At 37.8% G+C, this 27,291-nt stretch overlaps 1 protein-coding gene across 1 annotated transcript in view; it reads right to left on the bottom strand.

Annotated features, from left to right (window-relative positions):
• Positions 1 to 74: 74 nt before the first annotated feature.
• The window catches only part of LOC111566459 (gamma-aminobutyric acid type A receptor subunit gamma3), a 66,957-nt gene continuing 39,740 nt past the window's right edge, over positions 75 to 27,291 (bottom strand). The window contains exons 5-9 of the mRNA XM_035946740.2: positions 24,885 to 24,967; positions 16,953 to 17,090; positions 11,988 to 12,140; positions 8,171 to 8,370; positions 75 to 7,386 (exon numbers count right to left, since the gene is read on the bottom strand). Of these exons, the coding sequence (XP_035802633.1) occupies positions 7,105 to 7,386; positions 8,171 to 8,370; positions 11,988 to 12,140; positions 16,953 to 17,090; positions 24,885 to 24,967 (856 nt within the window). The 3' untranslated portion in view covers positions 75 to 7,104. The remainder of the gene's footprint in view (positions 7,387 to 8,170; positions 8,371 to 11,987; positions 12,141 to 16,952; positions 17,091 to 24,884; positions 24,968 to 27,291) is intronic.

Raw genomic sequence — 27,291 nt, 5'->3', positions numbered from 1 at the left:
TTCACTGAGTTAAACAAACAAACAAACAAAAAAAATGCAAAAGTGAAACGGCTGCACAGATATACATTTATGAAAAAAACTTTATTTTATGTTTTCTGGTCCTCAGTAGTAATGCACATTTCTGATATAAAAAGAACCATAGGTATGAAAATAGCATGAATTGGAAATGAGCTGATGCCAGAGCCAAAAGAGCAATATCGTCAAAACAACCCCACTCACAGGACGCCACGCTGTTGAGCAGCACGATCTCAACACTTGCACTGTACCATTGAGTAATGAGATATCTACTGTCACACTGGAGCCACAAATATGAAAACGCAAAGCAGGAGAAAGTGCACAGTAGAGTATTGTGAATACAGTGAGTTAGAAATGAGAGGATACATGTCAACAAAAATGTGACTCACTACTGTTGAAATCAACTGCAGATAACAAAAGTTTGGCTGCAGAATGAAAGCTTGTGGTAGAAACACACTGTGAACACCAGCTGAAATGTTTGTCAAAAGCCTCCTCGGCGCATACAGGAACTGCTTGTGCAATTTCTGCTACAAGTAATACAACAATGGATGAACTTGCAAATGACACAAACCACCTTAGAGCACTTCTAGGCTACTTGTTTCTGTTCCGCTCATAGTTTCCATTCAAATGACACTTCACAGTACTGCACTAAATACATCTTTTTTTTTTTTAACTCCCACAACACAAAGCTTCCTCAAACATAATTTAATCTATTAGTGAATAAATTAGAACCGAAATGTCTTTGGCTTTGTCATCACAACAACATGTACTGAATGTGGCTTACAGTCAGTTTGCATTGAGCTTGTTGTACATCAAGTCACCAAAACTGTACTGAGACTGTGAAAATTCTGTCAATTTAAGTGACAAAACTTCCCAAATCACAAAAACACACAACTTTCTTTGTGACAGGTTTACACAGCACATTAGTGACAGACAAGTTTCATCTCTGAAGGTCTGTCACCAGCTCAGTGCCTTAGATGTCCTCCATCTGCTTAAGTCCTGCTCATCCTCGGCACAGATGACACGGTGCCCAGAGCTCATTCTCTGGTTCATTCTGGAGCCACACACATGCGAACGCTGGCCTGGGATCAAATCCCAGCCTCAATCCCTCCCTGTGTTCACCCTCTTTGCTTTCCCAGTGTGTGGAAAAATAATACCAAAAAATGTGGGCTGTCCAGTTGGAGAAACATGATTGACGCAGCAGCAAAGATGAGAAAAGGTGGAAATTAGGCTTTTTAAACTTCAAATCGCATGTAGGGCATCAATTAAAAAGGCACATTAAATTAATTATATCTTTTTGTTGTGCTTTATTACATCCTAAATTATGTACCTTATGGTGATCTGTTAATGTTCTATGTAAACCCTGTGTGTGAATGGTTAGACAAAACTTCATTCCAGATGTCAAAGATGTGACAGCTCCTCAGAAGTGAAGCCAAAATATCTGAATCGAACATAAACCAGACTAAAAAAATCTAAGTAAACCTCAAAAAAATTTCTCCAATATAGTTTCTGTATATTAACTTTAAAAAAAAATCACATTGATGTCTGTTCAAGTGTTAATTTTTTATCAGTTTAATTCTCAGTTATTTGATCCTATTAATCTACTGTATTTTATCATCATTGACAGCAGCTGTCATTAAAAAGGTTGCAGGAGCACATTTGGACCTCTGGGAATTGGCTGAAGAAACATCCAAAGACTGGTCTTTTCTTTAAAGGAAAATTTCTGATATGTTTCAAACTGGCATAATCACCATTATTGTGGTAACTTCACACTGAAGAATGCTGCTTTTTACATTGATCTAAGTATTTGTTTTCAGTCGGGCTGAACCTAAACACAGAAACGAGCTACCTGGAGAAGAGTTTGTGTTAGCTGCATTAGTGATATCCAGCCAGTTTATTCACGTGTGAGGCTGACTTACACTGTCGGAATGGAGGGAGAAACAGAAACAACAACAGGATGTCCTGAAAGACAGCATACCTTGAGGAGGAAAACTGTTGCTGCACAGAGTGGGACCTGTTGATGAAAATAAATCTTAATGCGTCCATGGATCAGAATAATCAAAGCTGTGGAACTACAGCTAGTAAATCTGCAGCTTTGATGAACATCCCAGAGATACTGTTTCACCTATCCAAAATCAGCTGGAGGAAAAGACCAAGACTGGCCAGGCTTAGTGCTCAACTGCCCATATGCTAAGTAAAAGCCAATAATTAGCAAAATGTACATTGCAGGTGGCTAATTTTGGTGTTTACTTTCAGCCAGACTCAAAAACAAAAGCTTAAAATTAGTATTGTAAAAGCTTTGTTTGGAAAGCTGCAGGGAGCTCATGCTAACTGATCCCCGCTAAACTGTTTCCCCAAATAGAGTGCAAAATGAGCACAATACTTAGAGCTACAATAGCCACATTATTGATAAATGTGCTAGATTGAAATTAGGACTGGGGGATATATCTGAAGACAGGATACCAAGGCATTTGCAGACTAGACATGCTTGAATGACACTGAGAGAGTTACGGAGGACAAAGGGGCTCCGTTATTTATGGATGTGATACGCTGTTTATCAACCAGGGAGGAAGCATGTTTGGGGTTTGGTCCGGCAACCAAAGCTTTGTGTTTTTGTTATGTGCAATTTGTATTTGTTGCACTGAAGTGAAACTGCTAAACATTAAATCAAACATTTTTGTGATTGCTATTGATGAAATGTCATCAGCACATATTGCTGTCATTTTATTGTCCAGGTCTAGTTGAAATATACTGGAATTATCTTTTAACCTTGAGAATTTTACTGTCTGTTCGAAATCACAGTAAAAAAAAAAAAAAGTTGATTTGTAGCTAACTAGACAACTAGCAGTTACTAATCATTTTATAATCTAGAAATTAAAGTACAAATATGAATTACTCAGTCTAACATGCCATGTAGTCATTAATATTATTCATAATTGGGTTGGGCAGGAGTCAGGACCTCTAGAACAAATCTACTGCTCCCAAATGCTACTGTGCAGACTCTTGATGCAGATGGCATAACCAGCACAAGGCGACTAGATCGTGGATATTTTGGCTTCACTTTTGTCCTATGGGATGAAATGATGTGTTGTTGTTTTTTTCATATACATCCCAGAAACAATCTTTGTCTTTATGCTTTGTAGCACAAGTCTGTTTTTAGTTGAATAAATACGATATTAAATGGAGTTTCTGAACAGTTACCATTGCAAATTTCCAAAGACCATCCAGAGTCATGCTCACAGTAACACTTGACTTTTCCTTCTGAATATTTAGTTAGTAAGTGACGCCATTTTCTTGTAGCTGTTGCCGCTTTAGACACTGTTGTGTGATGACACAGAGTGAGACAAGTTTAGTTGACAATCAGTGTGACACATAAACAGTCAGGTCCCATTTGACAGAATACAGACTTAACAATAGGTGTATCCTGGTACTCAGATGGTGAAGGTGAACCAGCCTGAGAACCATGTCACATACTTGCCTTCTTTTAATCAGCTATTTGATACAAGTAATACTGGCCCAAAACAGATATCAATGAGACATACACATACATTGTGTATGTGAATGTTCTTTGTAATCACTTTTTATTTCTATGTGGCAATGTAAGAGTTACTGTAAAATATAGCACCACTCAGAAAACCTTATTGCTTCGCCCTTCATCTGTCAGCTGAAGGGAGTCAAAACACTGTAACATCAGGGCAGCACAGACTAATGAATCAATAAGCACTGCAAAATAAACACTGGTCATAAAAAATGCTATAAAATTATCATCTTGCATTCACATTGTGGCCAAGAAAATTCCCAATGTGCCCCATTTGTGGTTATAAAGTATAGTTTTAATGCCAAAGAAAGGAACAAAAGAGTCAGGAGAACTGCTGTCAGGACTTTGTGTTTGTCTGGGAAATTCGATTAGCAGGCGCACTGACACGTGCCTGCATCCATTTTCATTTTCAATCCGCATCCTGTTTGTCTGCAGGCACAGTAAGCGGCACTTTGCACCAGTGCAGATAGAATTTAATGTTCTTTTCCTACTAGAAATAGTTTAGTTTGAGCTGCGTCATGCCACAATGTGAATGCAGCATTGACCCTGGTACTCTCTAAACACTCCACACTTTTTATATGTGTATATATAGGCTTGTTCAGACTTGCTTGAAAACATAAATGACAGGGCACATATGTGAAATATTTGGCACATACATAGCAAATATAAGAAGAAAAAAAAGCTGAAAAAAGGGATATAAAAAGTTCAATTAAGTTTACTGCCCAAGGCGAAGGAGTATCCTTCGCTGCAGTGAGGTCTTCACCATGCTGAGGTTATTATCAGAGGTAAATATGTAATTCTGGTGTTCATCTCAGCTCTGGGTGGGCTACACTAAGGCAATTCAACGGTTGCTAATGCCAAGTCTAAACACACAAAAAACAAATTATAATACAATTAGTCCACATTGAAACTATAATTCTACCTCTAAATGTGTCACATCCTCGTTGGGATAAAGGTCAGTTTTCTGTGGCATGCGAAGAAGTGTCAACGGCCAAACAGAGTGTAGTGATCCTAATAAGTGGGATTATTATATTTATGCCTACGGTAATGTACAAATGACACTCATTACAGTAGATCTAGTGTAACAGCTAAAAAAAAACTCTTTACCTGTTCATTTTATCTAATGTGTGTTCAGAGCTCTGGCTAGAAGTGGCTGTTGTGCAACGGCAGTACATGGTGTGATATGTGCAACATCTAGAAAATAACACTTGAATTACAAGCATGGCTGCCTTTGCTCCCTTGATGTTTCATCTCAAACAGCCCCAATCTGTGATAATGCAGCTGGTGGACATAAACAGCTTTTTTTTGTCTCCTGTTTGTAACTGTATTCAAGTCATGATTTACGACCCACCACAGCTTAATGCTAATTGAACAACAAAAACAAGTTCATATATGTGACTCATATAGTATTGATTGACAACCCACTCACTGCTGGAATTTTCAACGAATAGTTGGACATTTTGGGAAATACACTTATTAGTTTACCTGTTGAGCTATAAATGACAAGATTGATACCTCTCTCATGTCTGCATGCTAAATATGAAACTAATGCCAGTTGCTAGTTCTTTTCAGCCCTTTTCAGACCTGCAATATTTACCATTCATGCTTCATTTGTCTGTTACAGTGATGGTATTGTCATTTAGACATACGCCACTTTTACATTAATGTTTTGCACAACTTAATTCAGACAACCCAACTCAGCGACAGAGAGAGACACGGTATGGCTGCGATCTTTGTCATTAAATTGTAGGTAATGAAACTACTACTGCTACTGGTTCTTTTGTGCCAGATATTTAAATATGCTCATTTCTCTCGCTTTGGAGATGCTCATATTAGGCCAGCTGCTGTTCAATGCTACCGGTATTTATAAACTTAGAGGAAAAACTCCTGTTAACTTTTTTCCAAAACCTGAATTATGTTAATTATTTTATTTCATTAGTCTGACCTGTTCGATCTTCATTGTAGTAAAGTTTTATTGTTAAATAAATGTGAAATTATTGGGCAAGATGAAAGAGAATGGTGTTGTGTGGTTTGTCATGCACACTGTCTTTTTTTGCTCTCAGATGTTTTTGGACCAATATTGGTGCTAAAATGTGGAATATGATTTCACTGAATCAATTTACACAACTTGACGTACATTACTGTGCATGACCTAAAGAGATCGCAGTTTGAACATTTGTGTAAAACTGACCAGTTGCTTGTTCAGACATGAAGCCATTCAGATGCCGTTGTATTAATGGAAAGGAGTGCATGTCTGCAAGTGGCTTTAGATTAGCACAGAGACTGGAAGCAGAAGCAAGCAGCCAGGTAAAATCTATATATTCATTAATAAGTTTCTAGTAATTATTGCAAAAGTGCAGGCAGTCAAAATTCCTCATCTTTAGGCAGAGCCATGCTAGCTGTTGGCCTCCGCCTCCAGTCTTTGTGCTAAGCAAAGCTAGCTGGCTGCTGGCTTAAACTTTACATTTGGTTTACAGACATGACAGTGATACCAAAATTAGTATTTACCTCTGGGGCAAGAAAGTAAGTAAATGTCTTTCCAAAACTATCCAAAAATTGTTTTGTGTATAAGTAAAGTATATTTTCATTAATCATGGGCATGAAGTTGTTGTTATGAGTTGGATAAACATTTGTATTGAAGTACAGGGAGTTACCCATAATTCTAGTTTTCTTGATGTTCTCAGGATAACCCAGTGAAAGACTTGTCAATGAACACAAATGTAAATAAAATACAAAGAACCATTTAAATAACTCATTCTGCACCCAACAATGTATAAAAATGCACTAATAAAGCACAAACTATTATCTCAGTGGTAAGGTTAATTTGAATCATCTGCTTGCCTGGGTACCAATTTATTCATTACTCCGTATAGGGTACTAACGGAGCTGCAAGAAGGAGAGATGAGTCATGCCTAATGGTGGAAAGTCGTAATGAAGAGATGGGAATCTAATGTGGTCCATGTAGTTGTTCCAACAAATGGCTGTTTTATAAATGTAACTCAAAGCTCTGAATGAGAAAAGCCATAATCAGTCAAAGCCAGACTCTCCTCCTTTTTTTTTTTTTTTTTTTTTAAATAAATCATTATTCCCTGATTATTGTAGCAGATAGTATCTACCCCTCCTGAGGAAGGCACTATGAATGGTTTGACTGTCCTTGGATTTTCATCAACTGGATTTGACTGATGGCTGGATAATAACATTCCCTACAACACAAGCTGTCCTCATGACTGAGAAGTCTGGGGTAGCAGTCCAAAACACATTTCCTTCTTTGTCTTCAAGTTGTCTTTAGTCCATCCCGACTTCCCTCTGTGTACAGCATATGAAGGGAATCAGCGTGGTGTTGTTTTCTCATACCTGAAGTCAGTGAGGCAGAAATCTCGAGGCAGGTACAGGCCTGCAGACATCCACTGTCCTCTCGACTGTGTTTTCATCTCTGTGTAACTGCTTCAGGTACCACAGGATCGAGTTTATTTGGTGTTTTATTAATATTGAATTTCCACTATTGAACTGTGCTGTCTTCCTTTTGAAACCAAGCAGGCACCTGCAGTGTGCTAAAGGTAGAGATAGCCTACCCAGTAGACAACGTTGAACAACAAGAAGGATGTTGGGAAAAAGACACGCGAGTATGCGTCCAGTTCAAGTAGATCTATTTGGACGCGTCCTTTTCTCCATGCGCCGCCTTTACACTCCTCGAAGCAGCAGAAGAAGCTCTGACAGTCTTTTCCATCCAGACACTCATAGACACAAGTGTCCTCAAAGTCCTGCCAGTACATGGAGTTGTTTAAAGCGATGACGGTGTGTGGAGGAGGTCTCACATCCAGGACAGAGTAGTTCTGAAAATACAAGAAGACAGACGCATGCTGACATATAAACGCTTTTGAGTACCATCTACTTTCCACTTATCAGATTAGAAGTTTCTCTGACTTACTTTTAGTTGAGCCACAGCGTGATTGCCTAAAGTATATAGTATACACCGATGAACAGGAAAACATAAACAACCTCTGAAAGTTTCAATCTGTTTGAATTGAATAGAATAAAATTGAAGAATTTATCTCAAACCTGGTACACCCTAAATTGCAGCCTCAATGATTTCTTGATTTGAAATGAATAGTTGTTTGGCCTTAATGTAGTGGATCTACTAAAAGTGAACAGGAGAGCAACTCTGATACACGCAAGTTTCTGAACATGTTTATGTGGAATGAAACTGTAAGATGAGAGCTGTGTTTTCTCTGCAAAGGACATGAGGTCAAAGTCAGCACTCTGTTCCACTCAGTTGTTGACGGGCTAGAAAAGGCCCGTCTGTCTTGTTCAGACTGATGAAGTGTCCCTTAGAATAGTACAGTCTTATCAAAAGAGCTTATAAAGGGCAGGATCGCATCATCTCAGCTCTGAATGCTTTTCCTCCTTCAATCCTGTGATATCAAAACCAAAGCACTTTCAGAGAAAAGCTACTTTTGTAACATGTGACAGTAATCCTGTACATGAGGGCATCACCTCAATCTACATTTTATTACTTTCCTGTGAGTTCATGCAGTTGACTGCTAAGGAATGCAGTAGCCAGAATATTGAATAGAGCTGTATAAGATCAATAAAATAACCCATGCAGGGCTGCCTTACCGATCTTTTATGTTCCATGCAGCTGGGTCTTCGAGTGCTGTACGAGTAGTAATTTAACGTTGCGTATTCCATCAGAGCAGCAAAGACAAACAGGAAGCAGACAGTGACAAAAAGGTCCATGGCGGTGACATAAGACACTCTGGGTAGTGACGTCCTGGCCACAGTACTGAGAGTTGTCATAGTTAGAACTGTGGTTATACCTGAAGGACAGAACAGAGGACAAACTTGTCTCAGTCAATCGCTCATGACTATTGATTGAAAAGTTGAAGATCTATTTTCAGTTTGAATGTGGCATTGAACGACAGTGATGGTTGTCATGATGCTTGTGCTTACATTGTTTCCTCTTCATGCTATCAGCAGCTTAAACGGTAGCACTTTAAACTGATTTTAATGTCTGTTCATTGTACCGTTTGTCTCATTGACATTAAACTCTCAAGAGAGACCTAAGCCAACAGGGCCAGATTATGACAAATACTGGACAAACAACACAAAAAAATCTAATCTGGTCGTTATTGTAACCAGTTCAACAGACAGCCAGCAGGACAAGGATTAAACAAACTAAGTGGATTCTGTTGACAAAAACAGTGACATTTTTGTGTAGTGTTTCCCTCAAGGTCATTCTTGGTCACTTTAAACGGATAGAGCTCTTCATTTCTAAACAGAGAAAGAGGACTACTTCAAGCCCTGTAGATTATGAAGGAAGCTGTAGTTGAAGTTAAAGGGAAGAGATCACTAATACTCTCAGTCTAAACACAAAAGATAATCTCTAGTTTTATGAGTATAAAAGACTTAAACTGCTCCTAAGTGCACAGAATACTGTCAATCTACCCATTCATTAACCTCCAGCTGCTTAATGTTGTGAATTAATATTACACAATGCTGATTTGATCAGGTGTTGGAATAACTAGAACTATTGCTTTGTTATTGTATGTCTCCACCAACCAGTGAAGTTGCCTGTCCTTACTTGCCCTTTGATCTTTTGGATATAAAATGTCATCACTACAGCATTTTATCTCATTTCACATTTGTGTGAAGTTTTGTAACAAGTAGTGTTCAATTCTTGACTTTAAACCAAAGGCCACAGTTACCTGTGACCACCAAAATCTCATCCCCAAATCAATTTATCCTTGATTTCAAATGAACCTTTGCACCAGATTTGAAGAAATTCTCTCAACGAAATATTTGTTTCCAAGAAAGGGATGTATGTATTAACATGCTCTTCACAGTGGCTGCAGCTATGTTCTGGTTATATTAACTTAATGTAATGAAACATTACTTCTCATACACACAGTCCCACAACAAGGGTCCATTTACACACACAATGTCACACCTAGATTAGCGAGTTATTTACTTGTTTATTAACATTATTATTATTATTTACCAACTATGTAAAGCGTTAAATTATTTGCAGTGGAGCACCTTATGTACAGTTTCATTTAATAGGTAAAATGTGGATAAACCTTCACCTGTACACCCACGTGACTACTACAACAAATGGCATCTGTGGAAATTGCATTATATACCTTTCCATTATTATTTTATTTGTGGTAAACGTAACCGTATCTGTATCCTGACAGCGTCACTTAGCTGCTAAGTTAGAAGCTAACGTTTGCATTTTGACCGGCAGCATGTCACTGGTGTGACAAACGGTGTTACTCAGGCTGACAGACATAAGAAAGACCTCTATTCCTCCAGCATCTTTGTGTGATTTCATTCTCTCTCTCTCTCTCTCTCTCTATTCCATGAGCTTTAAAGAGATGCCTAAAAAAAAAAAAAACACATCTGTTACTGTTTCTTGGAGGTTCCCATGGTAACAAGCTGCCCCCATCTATTTCAGGTGGACATCTCACACTTTTTCTTTAGCCTCTGCTTGCCACAGTGATTACCCTTACCTGCCTTCTGCTGATGCTCTGGCATAGCTCAAGAGTTTAAGCTTTTAACAATAGAATGAATGCATGTTTGAAGAGATAAAAAACATTTGTTGTTATGGACAGCTTGTTATGGAAACTGTGAGGTCTTGCATCCAATGTGTCAAACATAACTAGTCTTGAAGTGCAGTGAAGATGAAAACTTATGCATGTAAAGAGAGTGATAACTTGTTACTAAGTTAAATTAGTAGTCTCACTGTCTGATACTGAGGCTCACACCTGAGCTCAAGGGTTTGCTGCCATAAGCTGAGTCACCCTGATCATTTTCTACATCTTAAAAGGGCTTTATCTTTACAGCCACACTGGCTTGGCTTGCTGGATACCTTTACAATCTGCTTACATCTAAGATCCATTCATTATCTTTTCTTCCTTCCTCTTGGTTTGTGTGCCATTGATCCACATACTTTAGAGCAAAGATGACAGATTAAAGGCAGTAGTTTCAGGGTACCTGCTCAGTATGAAAAGGTATAGAGTTTTGTTTAATTTCCTGGATATGTATGGAACAAACAAAAGAGATTCTGAAAAAATTTTGTGCTTCCAGACTATTGCCCTTATTCTGTTTCCTGAACAATAAAGCCACCAATATTTGACATCTAAGTAAATAATATTTATTGTGTAAATAAATTGTTTTAAAATCTAATTTTGAGTATGTATGTTACATTCTGACTGTGTATGTTATTTCACTGCCTAAAAATTGTCACAGCTTTGTACCTCTGGGTACTGTAGTTTGTACAACTTACAATTACTGCAAAAAACAGACAAGGTCAGTGAACAGCATTATATTCAAGCTGCACTGATAAAACTCAATAAAACAATTCATGAATATTACTGTAAATGTACCCATACTTTCATAAATAATAACCAAAATGAGACGACAACAGTTAACTTAATTTTCACAATAATTTTACTTTTTTGAAATTACATCGACGCACCAAAATAGAAATGTTCAGATGAACTTAATATTTGATTATTTGTAACACGTTTACATGCCACAGATATTGCTGCATTTGTTTTATTTGGGCGTGAATGTCCAAATTTCATAGTTAGCTCGCTCTGGCCTACGCTCTTTTACACGCTGCGCTGGCTGCCTGCTCTAAATACTGTAAAAACAATAAAGTATTTTTAGAATTCTGGGAAAAAGCTACTGATAAATTTTTGAAATGGACAATATGTATGGACCCTATAGTTCATTTTCTACACCGGCGTAAGCGCACAGTAGAAAACCTAGAGTCGGATGAAACAGCAGCAAGGCAGCATGACACTGTGTTGTGGAGAGTAGCTGATGTAGCATTTTTCTTTTTTTTTCAATCTCCTGTACGTGCTGAGTGAAAACCATGCATTCACAAACATAAATAATACGATAAACTTCATGCAACATTGTTAATGATGGCTCACAGGCTAATATTTTTTTAAGTCTAAAGGGATAATATTGCTTTGGTTTAACGTTGGATTGTTGTTGATTCCTTAATTCAAGGCCTGGGGAAACAAAGTCACTGAAATATGCAAATAATGGATAAAATATAAACAGACAAAAAGAAACAGAATGTTACCTTCACAGAAATGCTCCACAGGACTGCAGAACAACAGAGAGCATGCACAAAAGAGGGAAAAAGCATAACAAAACAAGAGGCAGATGGAGTGACAAACAAATATCCATGCAGTGCCGATAACGGCACAAAAACATGAAGCATATTTTAAGAAAGATATGATTAAAATGTACAAATGGAAATCTCAAAAATAGGATCATGCGAAGATGCCTGCAGTATTTTTTCCAGTTGCTTCAGTGCTTTATTTTCCCTTTGGCTGAAGACATTGTCCCGTCATAAACCGACAGGATAGTGATGTCCTACGAAGGACAGACCTGCTGAAGAACAGCAAGTCCACAGTACCTAAGGCCGTTCTGGCTGGAGTGGCGTCCTTTTTGATCCAGAAAGACACCCAGGAGAGAACCACTGTGAGGATGCAGGGAATGTAAGTCTGGATGGTGAAGTAGCCCATTCTCCTACTCAAGTCAAAGTATACCGTCATCACCACGTATTCACCTGTGTGGAAAAAACACAAGAATGTGGAAGTTTACGGGAAGACATGCCTGTTGTCACTGTAATTGACACTCTGGGATAAAAATGAGTAAACCCTCCTCACAACTTGTGAGAGATACAACAAGTGTTGTAGAGTTGTTAGCTATTAATTAATCAACATCTGTTTTGATAGTTTATTTATCAATTTGGGAAAGGGAAAAAAGGCTATTTCTTGTTTCTTTCCTCCTCTATGACATCAAACTGAATATCTTTGGGTTGTGGACAAAATGAGACATTTGAGCACCTTATCTTGGACTTTGGGGAGCAATAATCATCACAATTTTCCAACATTTTGTAGACCAAACGTCAATAACTCGAGAAAACTGTCAACAGATTGATCAGAGCTGTATCAGATTTGTTGGTAATTGTATTGCAACCCCCTTTATAGTAGTTAGTGTTCATGTACAATAAATTAACGGCATCAGAATTTGAATATTTTAGCTATATTTATTTTTAAAGATAATAAACCAGTAATCTGCTGCTCCTGTGTTGTATGTGTTCACTCAGTGCTACAGTCTATACATGGGGACTGTTGATGTATTCGTCTGCTGGTGAGTATTAAATTCCTTAAAAATAATACAATTGTTATTAGGCTGTTGTCATTGCATCTGTCTTTGGACAGGCCTATAACTGTGTGTGCATGTTTGTTTTAAGAACTTCTTGGGGATGGTGTGAGTCTGGAACAGATACTAGTGTACTATTCTTTACTGCCATTCCTGGTAAATATTAAGTTGGAAAACAATAAATGAACTGAGTAAAAAACAAACAAACAAAAAAAAAAAACACCCGACACTCCTGACTAGCTACCGCCAACTGGTGGGAAAGCTAATTTACCAAGATAAATTTAGTAAGTGAATATTGAGTTCTTTTGTCAAATTATGATTTACCATTTTAAGAATTAAACTTTCAAGCTCATCAGTAATTAAAGACAAAACTTATTTACCAATCTGTGTAGTTACAGTCACATAAGCATTGCTTGTAGATGATGAGGAAACCTATATGGAGATGATATACAGCACTATGCAATGATTTCAGGCGCTTTAGAGGCTGAGATTGTTATCAGGAAGGCATCTCTAATTCATTCTGCAGCATGGCATTGGGCCTGAACATCCAGCCAGAGCCACAAAGAAACTATTTTGAGCCGCAATAAAAACAAGGAGTCGTGCAACAGATGGTCTAGCCCCAGCAGAGCCCTGATCTGAACATCATGGACTCTGTCTGGGATTACATGATGAGACAGAGGAAACTGTGACAGACTGAATCCACAGAAAATCTATCGGATGTTCTCCGAGATGCTCGAACAACCTACCTGCCATGTTCCTTGAAAAATTTTGCACCAGAGTGCTGAGGAAAACTGTAGCTGTTTTAAAGGCTGTTTACAAGAAATAGTGGTGATTTTGTTTTATTTTTTTTCTGCTTACTTCACTTACATGCAGTAAGCACTGTACGAAGCTTACTGAAACATAAAATCAAGTCCTGGCTTTATAATCAAAGTATTTAGACTTAATTTTTAGTGTCTACAACCTGTGACCAGTACTGTATAGCATTTCTAAAAATTAAAAAGAACTGCATCAGTTTCATGCTGGTCACATACAGCAACATGTTTGGGTGGACTTTTACAAATGTATTTCTTGGTTAAGCTGATAATTATTATTACTGACAGAAAACTGAACTGCAAAACAGACAAGTCTGGTTTAACTTGAGAAGCATTTCTACACTGTGACAGTTATGTTTCCAGTCAATGTGGTCATTTTCTTGCCTCAAAAAGAGATTTACTAAAACACTTCAATATCTTTTATGAAAACGGGCCACTTTTGATAATGTGATTGTCATTTTTCCAGCAATAGCTATTTAGTGCATTTATATTCTTTAATTATACCTTTTTATATTCAAAATGCTCTGAGGGTGTTAAAATCCCAACCAGCTGAATGCGGTCATTTTGAATTATGATTCATATTTTGGACGATTTTGTGTCATTTTTGAACATTTTCAAAAGCTATAAACTCAAACAGGATAACCCCGAGAGAGCTCAAATTTGGCCAGGATGTACACTAGGTATGGGTAATCAAATGTTATCAAAATGTTTGGCAAAAGTCTGAGGGCGTGGAAATGGTGACCAGCAGAATGTGGCCATTTTAGATGTTTCGCCATGAAACAGGAAGTGCTGTCCAACTAGCCTGTACATGCTCCAATCTGCCCCAAAGTGTACATGTGTGATCAGACTCCCGCCCTGATTACATTCACAGGCCAATATACAGCCACAGTAGTCGTGCCACCTGGCAGCTATTTTGGATTGCTGCAAATAGCATGCTCCAATCTGCCTGAAACTTTACACGTGCAATCACAGTCATTGTCATTTCCCACTGCATTCAAATTACCTCCTGTTACACAAGGAATTCACAGGAAAATTTTGCATGCATTGTTGTGTCCATGTCTCTCATATCTACCTCGCTGTTTACAATTCCAACAGCCATATTAATATCTGTGTTAAATTTCTACTAATGGAAACCTTTTAACATCAGAAGTATTTGCCAGTAAAATACAGGGTGATGTTAGATTTATAGCAGTCAGAGAATACACAACAGCTGTGTTTCAGTTCAGGGGCTACGTCCTTCTACGACTGTATTCGAAAACCAAGTCTGTCACAGTGTTGCAATGAAAACCCATTTCTAAGGTCCCTTTAAATGTGGCCTAGAGATGCCTCCTTCTTTTCCTGGGGCATGAGGCGTTAACCTGTTGGATCCTTTGCGTTCTGGAAAAATGAGTATGCATTTCTATGCTGCAGTTGAAGGAGCCTTTGAAATGCAACACCTTTCATAGCACCACTGGGACTCAAGTTATCCCAAAATTCAGTGCATTCCGGTGGTGGTTGCAGTTTTGAAAAGTCCACAAACCAGTGGCCGTAGATTCCTGCAGTATATGAAACAAACAAAAAATCTGAATTTGTCAGACTGTCATTTTCAGCCATCAAGTCTGCTAGTTCATGGTAGCGGTGTTCTGAGATACAGTGGTTAAGCTGGAAACAGCTAGTGTCACAAATAGAAGGTCCTGCATAGTCCAGACTGTCTCAGTTAACAAGGCTTAGTTCCACCTTCACATCCATTAAAGGTGCGGTCTTTGTAGACCTCTTGTCCTTCCAAGGATACAGCCCCTGAATTAAGACACAACGAATGTGTTTGTGATCTCGGCTTAGTAGTCATGCTTCTATTGCATCTCCATCTGTGCAGCTGCTCCAGCAATGTAGGCTGTATTAATTGTTTTTGTGTCTAACCAAGAAGTACTTTTGAATTAAAATCTATATTGCAAGGGCGCCCAGATAGCTCACTGGTTGAGCAGGCGACCCATAAATAGTGGTTATAGTCCCCGATGCACCAGCCTGGCTTCAATTCCGCTGCTGCTTTCCCGTAACGACGGTCTGCCTTGCTGTTCCAGGCTGAGTTATCCACTGCTAACCCCAGCCTAGCCTCACGGCTACCTCTGTCTGGCTGGCTTCCTCACTGATCGGAGCAGTTTGGTTTTATTGTTTTATTGTTGTTGTACGCCTGCACTGCTTTATTTTACATCGAGCCTCCGGCTCTTGTTGTTTTAAACTGCTAATACAGTGGGGACTCTTTCTTACCCCTATTCAGTAGGTTTTGTTATTTCTTTTCATTTTGGCCCTGCGGCCTGTATTAGTTTAATTACTTTGTTTAGTTTCCTTATTTCTGGGTTTAGTAATTGTGTTCTGTATATTTTTGATTACAATATATGTTTTTCTTTGACTTTGTTATTAGGTATATTTTGTAGTTTAATCTTTGTTTCTTTTTTTTTGGTTAAGTGTTCCCACTAATTGTGTCCTTTTTATTTATTTAGATGTCTGACTCTTGATTTGTCTGTCAAAAAATGGCCAAAAAAAATAACTTAAAAAAAAATCTATCTTTCAAGGCAGTAAATAAATGTAGTATAAAAGTATGTTTAATTTTTCCTCAGACACCTTGCTAAACTAACAGGCCAGAACTGTAAATGATCCAAATCCAAAATATATGAATTCCTTAAATCTTCAGATTTCTTTGTAACTTTCTGGAATTGTGAATAATGATGTCTTAATGAGGGTGACTTCCTCAGTAAAGCACCTGCAAACAGTTGTGTTAAACTAATTTACATTGTTTAAAAGAAACTACAATGCAGTGGATAACAAGGACAGATGGAGAAGAGGAGAAATAGAGTTGTGTTTTGTGGGCTTCTATTTTCTGTTCTTTGGGAGATCAGTGTAAACCAGGAGATGACGTAAGTGATGAAGAGACAGTAAGTGGTCTGACTAATGGATCTGGCCCTTTATCCTAGCAGGGACTTTCCAGTAAAAATGTGGAACTGACTTGGCGCTCTCCCCAGGAGCTCTACAAAAAGGCGGTGTTATTTTTCATTGACAAATTGAATTAAATCTTGTAGTGAGAGTGGTAGGCAGTGAAGGCCGTATGGATACTTTATCTGTTTAGCTCTGTTGTTTATTGCCACGTGGATTGCACTTTAAATTTTTTTTAGTTTTGCCAGTACTCTGTCTTGTGTGTTTTATCCAGCCTTTTAAACTTATCCAAACAGTTTTGCTGGATCATCTTTCATAAATCTAAACATGAGTAGCAATCTGCAGCTGATGCCACTCTGAAACGCCACACAATCAATGATTGAAGATGTAATAACACACATATAATAACAGGTGTTTTTATGCATGCCAACACTGAATACCAGCACATGTTAACAACTTTGCAAATGTTAAATAGACAATTTGTGCTTCTTTACCTGCTGTAGTCTTTATTATGTCTGTAGTGTTTCTCAGGCCCATAAAATCAAACTGGTACAGACGCCAGGACTTTTGGTCAGCCGCCTCCACAGAGTTCTTCCTCCACTTGTATATCATCTCATCTTGTGGGTATCCATCTGCAATTACACAGAGCATGTGTGTGTGTGACCCTTGGTGCTACGTGGCACATCGTAATGATGGATACCCTGTGCAGACAGACCTAGGGCCACCCAGAGCAACATTTGTCTTGTGCTGGAGGCTGGCTAATGAAAAGACAGTCTGGAATGAGGACGGAGGCAGAAGGAAAGTAGATTAAATGAAAGCTTTGGTTCAATAATGTACAGAATCCATCTTGATGTTGGACCTGACCTTCACATGATGTGCACAGAGCCTGGAAGTGCTTTTCCAATCGATCATGTGAGGTTAATGATGGGTTAATGATTCCGTTTCTGTTTTGGTGTTGTGTTGGCCCGAATCTTTTCCTGTCCTAAGCAGACACATAATCATTTTAAGTAGAAAAACCAACAAAATTATGATCTTGCCTGATAGCAAATTGATGTAATGGACTTTCAATTAACAAAAGCGTTAACCGTGAGGAAAGATCTAAACTACTAATTGTTTTCAAACATGCTTGATGAATGAATTCCATTAACATTTACCACCACAGCTCTTTCATTTGCTATTAATGATGTCATTAAATATTTAGCAATCCCTGCTTGAATTTAGAATATTGGGCAACAGCTTACTGTTGAGAGCTGCTCTTTTGCTGAGTAAACTCTTATGAATTGCAACACTGGGTTAGCAATATTCTGCAAGACATTTGCATAAAACAATAATCATGGGCTCAAGGCAGGATTCATGATGCATTTCTAAGTGAACAATATTCATGAGATTTAATACACATCAGCTAAGGCTACAGGTGATGCAGGTTTAAATTTACAGGAAAGGTCACATCTAGTTTTGGCCAATATAACAGTATGTTACCACAGATGACAGAGATAATTAGCCAATATAAATTTTGCTCATGGATAACACCATGCATTCAATATCTCTGATCATATTTAGCCATTGTGTGCAGTACTGCTGTTATTTTTGCATCACGCATCTAATTCTAAATGAGCAAACAACTGACCTCTGATTAACTTTCCCTAAATATGTTTCCTCAACTTTAGTTTGAGAAAATTCACATATTGCAACACATTTTGATTTTCTAACATAAATTTAATCACAAATTTGTACTTAACCGATACTGGCAATTGCTAGTCACACGTAACATTTTTCAAGTCTGCTCTCACTCTGATGTATTAAAAAAATCATGATCAGAATTGTTATATCTTTTTAGTACTATCCAACCAGACATAAATCATTTCCAATTAGATTTTTTTGCACAAACGTTTAAATGCACTTTAGTTGTATGCATTGTTTTCTAGCATATGTGTTGCTTGGACTAAGAAGATATGTAATTTATTTAGGAAGATATACCAATTAGTTGAAAATTTAAAAAGTACAACTTACTGGTCAAAGATCAAGGTTACTGTGAAATTTCTTTAATATCAGGAGCATGTTGACGTGATTTCTTCAAATTTGGCACATAATGTGATTTGGACTGAATTCTAAGCATTTATGTTATTTTACTTAATTGACACTTAAGGCCCTGATGACCAGAATAGAACCATTCATGCATGATGTCCACTACAATGGGCAATTAAATTTTCACACATTTTACTGTTGTAGCCGTTTGTATTTTTACCCCTTCTGTAAAGGATGGCTACTGTTAATGATTACCGTAAATATGCTAATTGCAATTCTTCTAAAAAGTATTCACCCCCTTCAGACTTTTTGCTCCTTTGTTGCTTTTCAACATTGAATCACGATCATTTTAACATGTCAAAGTTAAAACAAATTTCTACAAAGTATTGTCAATTGAAAATATAATACATAAAATACATTGCTGCACAAGTATTAACCTGTACTAACCTGTAGGTGTAGTTATAACCAGGAGTACTGATTCACCAGTGACCGGACCTTCCAGGTACAACTGTCTTTTTAGGCATTTACTTCAAAAAATGTCTTACATCTAGTACCAATTAATTGCACCTGTGCTGAATTAGGTGAGTCGTGGGGTGAATACTTGCAACCACTTATTTCACATTATAGATTTTTAATTTCTCTGCATTACCTTGTAGATGTCTGTTTTTACTTTGACACAAACAAGTCTTTTTTCCGGACATTTTTGTCAAAAAAGCCAAGATATATTGATCATGATTTGATGTTGAAAATCAATAAAAGGGAGAACTTCCCAGGGGGTAAATACTTTTCATAGGCAGTATTTTTTCTTGTAAAAGTGCAGTGGGGGTGAGGCGAGGCAACTTTGGAAGAAAGTCTATGACATTCGGCACTCCTCTGGCTTTTTTGAGTTGTCTCTGGGCTTATTATTCTGCTGCAGTATGAATCCTTCTTTACAAAGATGCAAACCAAAGGGTGGAGCATGTCTCTGAAGAATGGAGAGCTGCTTCTCCTTGGTCATGGTGGAGTCGATTCTCTGCAGGTGTCCAACTCCACAGTTGCAAACTTCCCCAGACTTTAATATTCCCAACAGCATGTTTCACTGTGGATTTTGATTCACTGTGATGTCTCTCCGCCTCCTGTTGGTCTCCTTACATACACACTTCTGTTACTGCGGCTAATCTCTAACTGGGATTCATCAGTAAATACGACTTTTATCCATCATCCACTGTGTAATCTTGTATGCCTTGGCCCACCCTAGGCGTTTGTCCTTGTTTCCCCCCTTGAAAAGTGTTTTAGAGATGCATTTATCCTTTGAGACACTACTAGACAGCCTTCTTTTAACAGGACTTTTGTTGATTGGAGTCTTGCACTCTTTATTCAGTAAATTCTACATCTTTGGTGAGGCTGCTTTTCTATCTGTCAGTGAACAAAGCTTGATGTATTGATCTTCTCACGGTGTGCTCACTTTTGGTCTGCCTTATCTAGCGTTGGATACAACTGATCCAGTTTCCAAAAGTGTTTTAGAGCTCCATACATGATCTTTTTAGAAACCTTCAATCCAGATAGGATTTGATGCAGAAAAAACCCTCTTTACTTTGAAAAACAATCTGACTTCTGACGCTTTCACTTAGTTCTGATGGCATGTTTCCCAATGTCAGAGCTCCATGAGCTGCAGTCACCACAGGATGTTTGCCTGGGTATAAGAAACCTTTTGCTTTTGCTCAGTGCTTTTTCTTTTCATCACAGAACCAGGGTATAAATTAAGTTCTAGCAAATGTATTTTGCCTCTTAAAAAGTCCCTGTTTGGGGGCTTGAGTACTCGTAACATTTTATTATAGCCACTATTTCTTCATTGTGCTTTGACAAATCAACATGGAGCTTCAGGGGAAAGTGTACAACAGATGGATTGGGGACCTTTTTTGTTTTACTTCTGTATCAATTCTTAAACTTTCAGATTTTTTTCCATGTTTATATGAAAATGTGACAAAATTTTGATGTGCTCTCAGACTTCGGGACTGCAGTTTATGTTATGTTAAATTCACTGGCAGTTTGTTTTTGGCCTTTCCGTTGGTTTTTGTTGACACACATATAGAGAACCTCCAGATTTATCCTCTAATATGCAAGATTTCTTTCTATTGTATGATATTCAACTGATGTATGGGGAGCAGCAGAATTGCCATCTCTACTGCAACTGATTTCCCCTGAACTCTAGTGTAAAATTGGAACTCTGTGGTTCTGTATAGCTGATTAGGTGACACTGACAAATGAAATTTGCCATCTGTAATGTTTTTCTGTTCAGTTCTATTGCGGTGTAGATACAGTAGCTGCACCTGAATAATCTGGGCATTTTTCCAGTTATCTACTGAAAAAGAAAAATAGGCCAGCATCTTCATGTGACATTGTCAGCAGGAAATCCTGTGAAAAAGAGGATTATTTGATTCTTACACTTAAAGTATTCATTTACAACTGCAGGAAATTGGATAGCTCTCAGTAACAACCTGGAAATTAAAGACTCTGATCTTCCCACAACAAGTAATATTCTCAGTCGGCAGCTTTGTGTGACAGAGAGTTATAGCTTTCCACTCCAAAAAGTACATTTGACACAAAATCTATCAGAAGGGTGAATATTCAGGTTAATATTCTCTGTTGATGGAGCCAAAAATATTTAATATACCTTCAGACATTTTTCTATTAACAGTAGATCAGATGACTACTTGCCTGTGAAAGGTGTCGCTCATTTTTAGAAAACTTAATAGTATCTTTCAGCTGAACCGTTTTGGTTTTGTGTACTCTCACCCCTCTCATAGCAAAGCCGTCCATCATTTGGTGCTAAGCAGGGAGTAACAACTATCTGGTGGAGACTAAAACCAGCTAAAATGAGATTGAATATTGGGATTTATTGATAACAAAACAAGCCTATAAATACTAATGTTGCCGTTATCTGTTTTTGTTGCCACCAAGTGGCCAAACAATCATTTATTGCAGATTTGACCCCTCAACATTCATCCTTTTTAACTTTAAAAAAGAAGCTTGGAAACAAACAAGAATATGGACAACAACAAAAACATGGTTATTCTGTGCACACTGTCTTATTAGAAAGTAAGGAACTATTGTTGCTGTACAATTGGCATCTTAAAGTAGTTTATTCCATTTGAACTTTAAAATTTTTTCAAGTTATTTTTTTGGTCTTATTGTATAGGAGAATGGAGAGAGAGAGACAGGAAACGTGGGGAGCAGAATGGGGGAAGGACCTGCAGCAAAGATGCCATGTCGTGGATTCAAACTATAGTCCCTATTTATGGGTTGCCTGCTCAACCAGTTGAGCTACTGGGGTGCCCGGAATTGTAGCTCTTCAGCCTCCACATGCTTCACTGGGTTTTTAGTTAGATGCTAATTGTGCGTGTCTTTCATTTGGTGCTGCACATGTAGCATACACTCTGCTGCCTTATGTGGCAGGTTACCGGGTAGAGTGTAGGCCATAACAATGAAGTTTTAGACTGTGACCCCGAAACAGTGAGCTCACAGACAATTAGTAGAACATTCTGTAGAGCTGAGGAGAACTGTAGAGCTGAGTAATGTTTCTGTGTTTCTCATTAGACATAGTCACCATTGATAACATATTGATTAGTACAGCTCTAATATTAGAAAGAATATTCAATAAACAAGAGTTTATTAATAAGGGTTTAAAAAAATTTGTTGCTCCTCCTCAACGCCTGACAGTGCATTGATTTAGAATTGTAATTAAAGATATTTTCTCCCATGTGTTGATATAAGACCGAATTTATTGCTTCTTCCTCACCAGCTGCAGTATGCCAATTATCTATCCATACTCTGCTCCCTTTATATCTGTCTATTCCACTATGCTGCCTATTTGCATTGCACTGAATCGTATGCGGTGGTGATTATATCGGTCCCCCAGAGGCATGATGACTTTAAAGATAAGCAAATCTGACTTAATCAGAAAACGCAGATGTCGTCATGGAAACCTGCGTAATGTCCTTTGATAAGGAAGTGGGTTTAATGGATCAAAGTAGGATGGGTCCACACACAAGGCAGTCTGACCAGTAGGTTTTAACCCTAATAGGCTGTACAAGAAGCCAAGTATCATCACCCTGAACCAGTCTGTAACCAGAGATACCACTATGGATCCACAACAGGGAACACAACACACATATTTAAAGTTTAGCAGCCATCACACTACTCCATTCACTGGGCAAAACCACGGTCTGCAATATGGACAGACACCCCTTTTAATGTAGCTTTCAAGCACCAGCGAAATAAACTTTAAAAATTTATCAAGAAATATTTTTATTGGGGTTACACCAGTGCACCTTACATTTAGCAGGTCTGCCAAGGTGTGTAGTGTTATTTTTTTTCACCCAATCTACATTCTGACCTACATCTCAGATCGTCTGCCAGTTTCTGCAGCTGATTTCTGTAAGCTTCCATTAGCTCCTCTATTAAACTGTTCTATTGTGCCCTGTGCTTTGACTCACAGGTGTTTCTATAGTTTGTGGCTGGTCCATAACATTGAGTCACCGCAGTTTGGTGTTCCGTTTCACCTTGGTGACATTTTGTGTATAAATTACATAAATTGGTGCCATTTGCTCATGCTGGTTTAGCAGAGTATTTTTTTTAAAAACTATCATTCACTGTATTTTCACTACCACCTGCAGAAGAAGCTAACAATAAAACAGGCTGCTTTCCAGTAAATTAGGGCATTTTGGTCCAGGTTTTGACAAATAAGCAGTAATCATGGTAGATGTCATGTTGATCTCCATAGGCCGGCAGCACAGTGATCAGTGTTAACACAAACATGCGCCCACATTTAGAGCTACAGTGTTTGGCAACATCGATGAATAAGTGCTATTTTGTACACCTTTTTGGAGAAGGCAGATGGCCAACAATGGATGTAGACACGTAAAAATCCACCGTCCATAAAAGCAAAACAATTAACTTGAAAGGAAGCTGAGTTGTGTTTCTTTGAGGTAGTTTTGGAACGGCAGTCTTTTTCATTTTTTTGTGGTGGTTTTGCAACTCTTATTCTTGTTTGTCTCTTTGTAGTCAGTTTTGCTTCATTGTGGTTGTTTTCTGTCTTTTAAGGGTCATTGTTTTGCAAATGTGGTAATTATTTTCTCGTTATGGTTGCGTCTTTGGCTATTTTCAGCTCTGCAACGTCCTTGTTTTGCAAATGTAACTATTGTGGTTTTCTTTTAGTCTTTTTTAGGTTTTGATTCTTTGCTGTCACTGATCAAAGTAATGTGGTTACTTTTAGTGTCTATGTGGTTCATTTACACCTCTTCATGGTACTTGTGCTAGAATGGTTACTTTTATCTCTTTGTGCTTGTTTTGTCAGTCCGTGGTCATTTCACAGCTGTAATGGTTATGCTTTGTTTCTTGTGGTGGTATTTTGTGGTTGTTTTTCATCTTTTCAGGGTCCTTGTTTTGCAAAAATGGTATTTATTTTCTCTTTATTTGAATTTTATGTATTTTCTGGTAGTTTTTTAAATCTTTGCTATTTTTTGTCACTTTGCAGTCTTATCTCTTTATGGTCCTGTTTCAAAAGTGGTCATTGTGTATTTATAACTGTTGTACTTGTGGTTTACTCTCCTTTCATGGTCACGTTTATTCCCTTTTTTGTAGTTTTTGTCTGTTTGTAGCCATCTTCTCTCTCTTTGTGGACATGTTTTTGTCTCTCTGTGGTTGTTTGCATATCTTCTGTGTTCATTTTGCAAATATGGCCACTTTTGTCTCTTTGTGATCATTTTGTAACTGTGGTCGTCTTTCATTTCTTAATGGTTGTTCTCCAACTTTGGTTGCTTTTGCATCTTTGTGGTCATTTTTTGTTTGTTGTCATTATTAATTTCTCGCTATATTGTTTGTCTCTTTGTTTACACTTTTGATCCTTCATAGTTGTTTTGTGTAATTTAACTGAATAGTTAAGTTAATATATTCTGGTCTAGGAAGCACATTTTATGCAGGGTCTGTGCAACCTGGGGTCATCCGTGTCACCACTAGTGTTTCGACAATGCATTAAATCCATATCAGCCTCATGTTCTGTACAAATACAATTACATAGCATGTTCTTACATTTTCCTTTCATGTATTTATATCACATGGCAAACATGGCCCTATTTATTCATCTGCTTTTTTCAGCCTGCATGCAGCTGTGCACAGAACAGACAGTACTGATGGACCCTAACACCAGCTTGTGCTTGCTTGTGAAAAAAAAAAAAAAGATAAGTCATCTAAGAATTCAGCAACTACTTTGCTGCACAAGATAAATAAAGTTTGTCATACTGACTAATTTTGTACCCATTCCCAAAAGTATACAATGTTCTGTACTGGTCATGTTAAATAATGTTAGGCAGAGAGAGACATAGCAGAAATAGAAATGCACTGTACAAGCATGGCGTACTCACAGCTGGAGAAGATGAGCGGACACGAGTGTTCATCCATTGGAAAGTTGTGCAGCTGCAGCTGGCACTCTGCATTTATAGTTAACCTGTAAAGAAAACACAAGAATCATTTTGTTCTCTTCTGTTCTGGTACTGTACCAAAAAAATCATATTGTTTAGACTTTCAAAGTATGAACAATATAAATAACATGTTACAAAGAAGTGTTAAGCAGTTAAAAGAAAACATCTGTGCATGATTTTAGTGCACAGTTTTTAAAGTTGATGTTTTTAGGCCCAGGTAGAAGTTTACTAGAAATGCTAATCCAAATATAACTTTGTGTAGTAAAAAACACCTTTTGGTACTTTTATTTTGCAGCTATTTTATTAGTCATTTCTTCATAAAGTAATTTTTCAAGCAAAGTTTAATAGTTCACTGAACAGGTTCTTCAACTAAATATCTTTGGGTTTTAGACTGTTGTTGGGTTGCGTGGATCTGAAGACACCACATTAGACTGGGATCTTTGAAGAATATTTTTACCACTGATTATTTTGTGGTAAAAACTGACAGCTGTGTGCTCATTTTCTAACTGCTAACTGTGGCAGGCTTGCTGATCAGCTCTGTAGCATTAAGTTTTAAAAAGGTGTCCAGTTAAATTTCTCGAGGCTCATGCTAACGCTACGCTAGCAGGAGCTGTGTCTCTGAGCTGACAGTAACTGCAGCTGACATTCAGGAGCAGCAGGACTCTGATTACATGCTTCCAACAGCATTCAAAACCAAGTGATAAAGTGTCTCGTCGTTATATATTAACCAATAAAGCAGAAGACAAGGGAACTTATTCTACATTAGCTGTTCTCAGCTCTTACTGTTTAATGAAGTGGAACACTGCAGTTTAATACTGTAGTAACCCGAAGACGCGGTCGCTCAGATTACTTTAATTGTTGTGTAATATGTAGTTCTAAGTAACCAATGTTTGTTTATCTGTTCTTGTATTGGTTACAGATTCTTGTTCAGAATATTGTTTAAAAAGCTATGTCCCTACTGCAGACTGCAGCTTGTTTGCTGTATTTAATATTTAGATTTTTTGGGGGCCATTTGGTGAAATGCAGTTTTAAACTAAGCCATCATTTTTGCTTTTTAATTTATAAATCAAGTAATCAGATATTTACTTTACCTACTCTTCAAATTCCTGATTTACCAGAGCCATTTTTGTAGCAAACATTAAGTATCAGTTGTTAAGAATGTGTATATCAGTAATTAGAACAGTACACTTCCACTGTGTTTAATTAATTTTAATGATTAATAGATAGAAATAATTGTTAATGTGACCAAACAAGGTTAATCTGCCTCATCTTACATGAAGCCCTAGAATATATTTAAATCCTAAAGTGGACCTTTTTTGTGGTAGTTCAAGTTATCCAGACCAAGAAATAGAATGTGCTGTGGCTAAAATATCTGCTTGCCAAATTATTGTATTAACATCATTAGCACATTGTGTTTTTATTGCAAGACTGCATTACATGACAGGCAGCACATGTGTGAACAATATCTTAAATATAACTTCTATATACAGCAGTAATGTAGCTTATGCTTCACAAAACCCACTCCTCTCCCTCCATGTCAAGCATGATGATGATGACGCATGACCAAAGCCTTCACACACTCTTTTTAGAGAATCTACTGCAATTATCACATGCGGATATTGAGGGAAAGCTGTCTGTGGTGTGATGTTATTATGAAGCCAGTTGTTGTTGACCTTCACTTATAAACCAGTTAAAGAAAACTAGTTACATTTCTTATCTCACTGAGAAAGGAGGCTACAGGAAACGCAGAGCATGCCCTGACCTCTTTGTACATCATGAAATTGACTGTCTGTTCACACATCAGACCATGTGGCTGAGAATCCAACCGAGATAACATGAAAGAAAGTATCTTCGTAACAGATGAGCTGCATTTTTCCAAAATTACTTTCTCTATTCGAAGTGCAAGATAAAAGCAAAAAAGAAACATTGAAAGGAAAGCTGTAAATGACACAGCGTCCAGGAGTGGACACAAGACATAACCCAAATGGGCTGTAATTCTGGTGTGATCTTTCAGCCTCATTAAGACATGGAAATGGGACAATACCATGCATGTGGGAGAGGCATGATATCACGAAATGTCATCTCTGTTTACTCCAGCCAAGCCAATGCACAATTAATAGCCAATGACATTTCATTGTCTTTCTCTCATGCCGTCAGCGGATATTACTCCTCAAAGTTTGTCCGCTTCTGAATAGACAATAGAGCAGCATGTCAGAGAATCTAGAAGGGCTTTGTTTGTGACTTGACTTGTGCATCAAAATGCTGCTACTTCTTTGTTCGATAGGAAATTTTATAGTTCTTTGTGAGTTGTTCCCCCAACACAATACTCTTTTTATCACTGACACAAAAT

The sequence above is a fragment of the Amphiprion ocellaris genome, chromosome 2 (assembly GCF_022539595.1).
Source record: "Amphiprion ocellaris isolate individual 3 ecotype Okinawa chromosome 2, ASM2253959v1, whole genome shotgun sequence".
NCBI lineage: Eukaryota > Metazoa > Chordata > Actinopteri > Pomacentridae > Amphiprion > Amphiprion ocellaris.
Note: the sequence above shows the minus strand (reverse complement) of the source record. Positions and strands in the feature narration are given on the sequence as shown.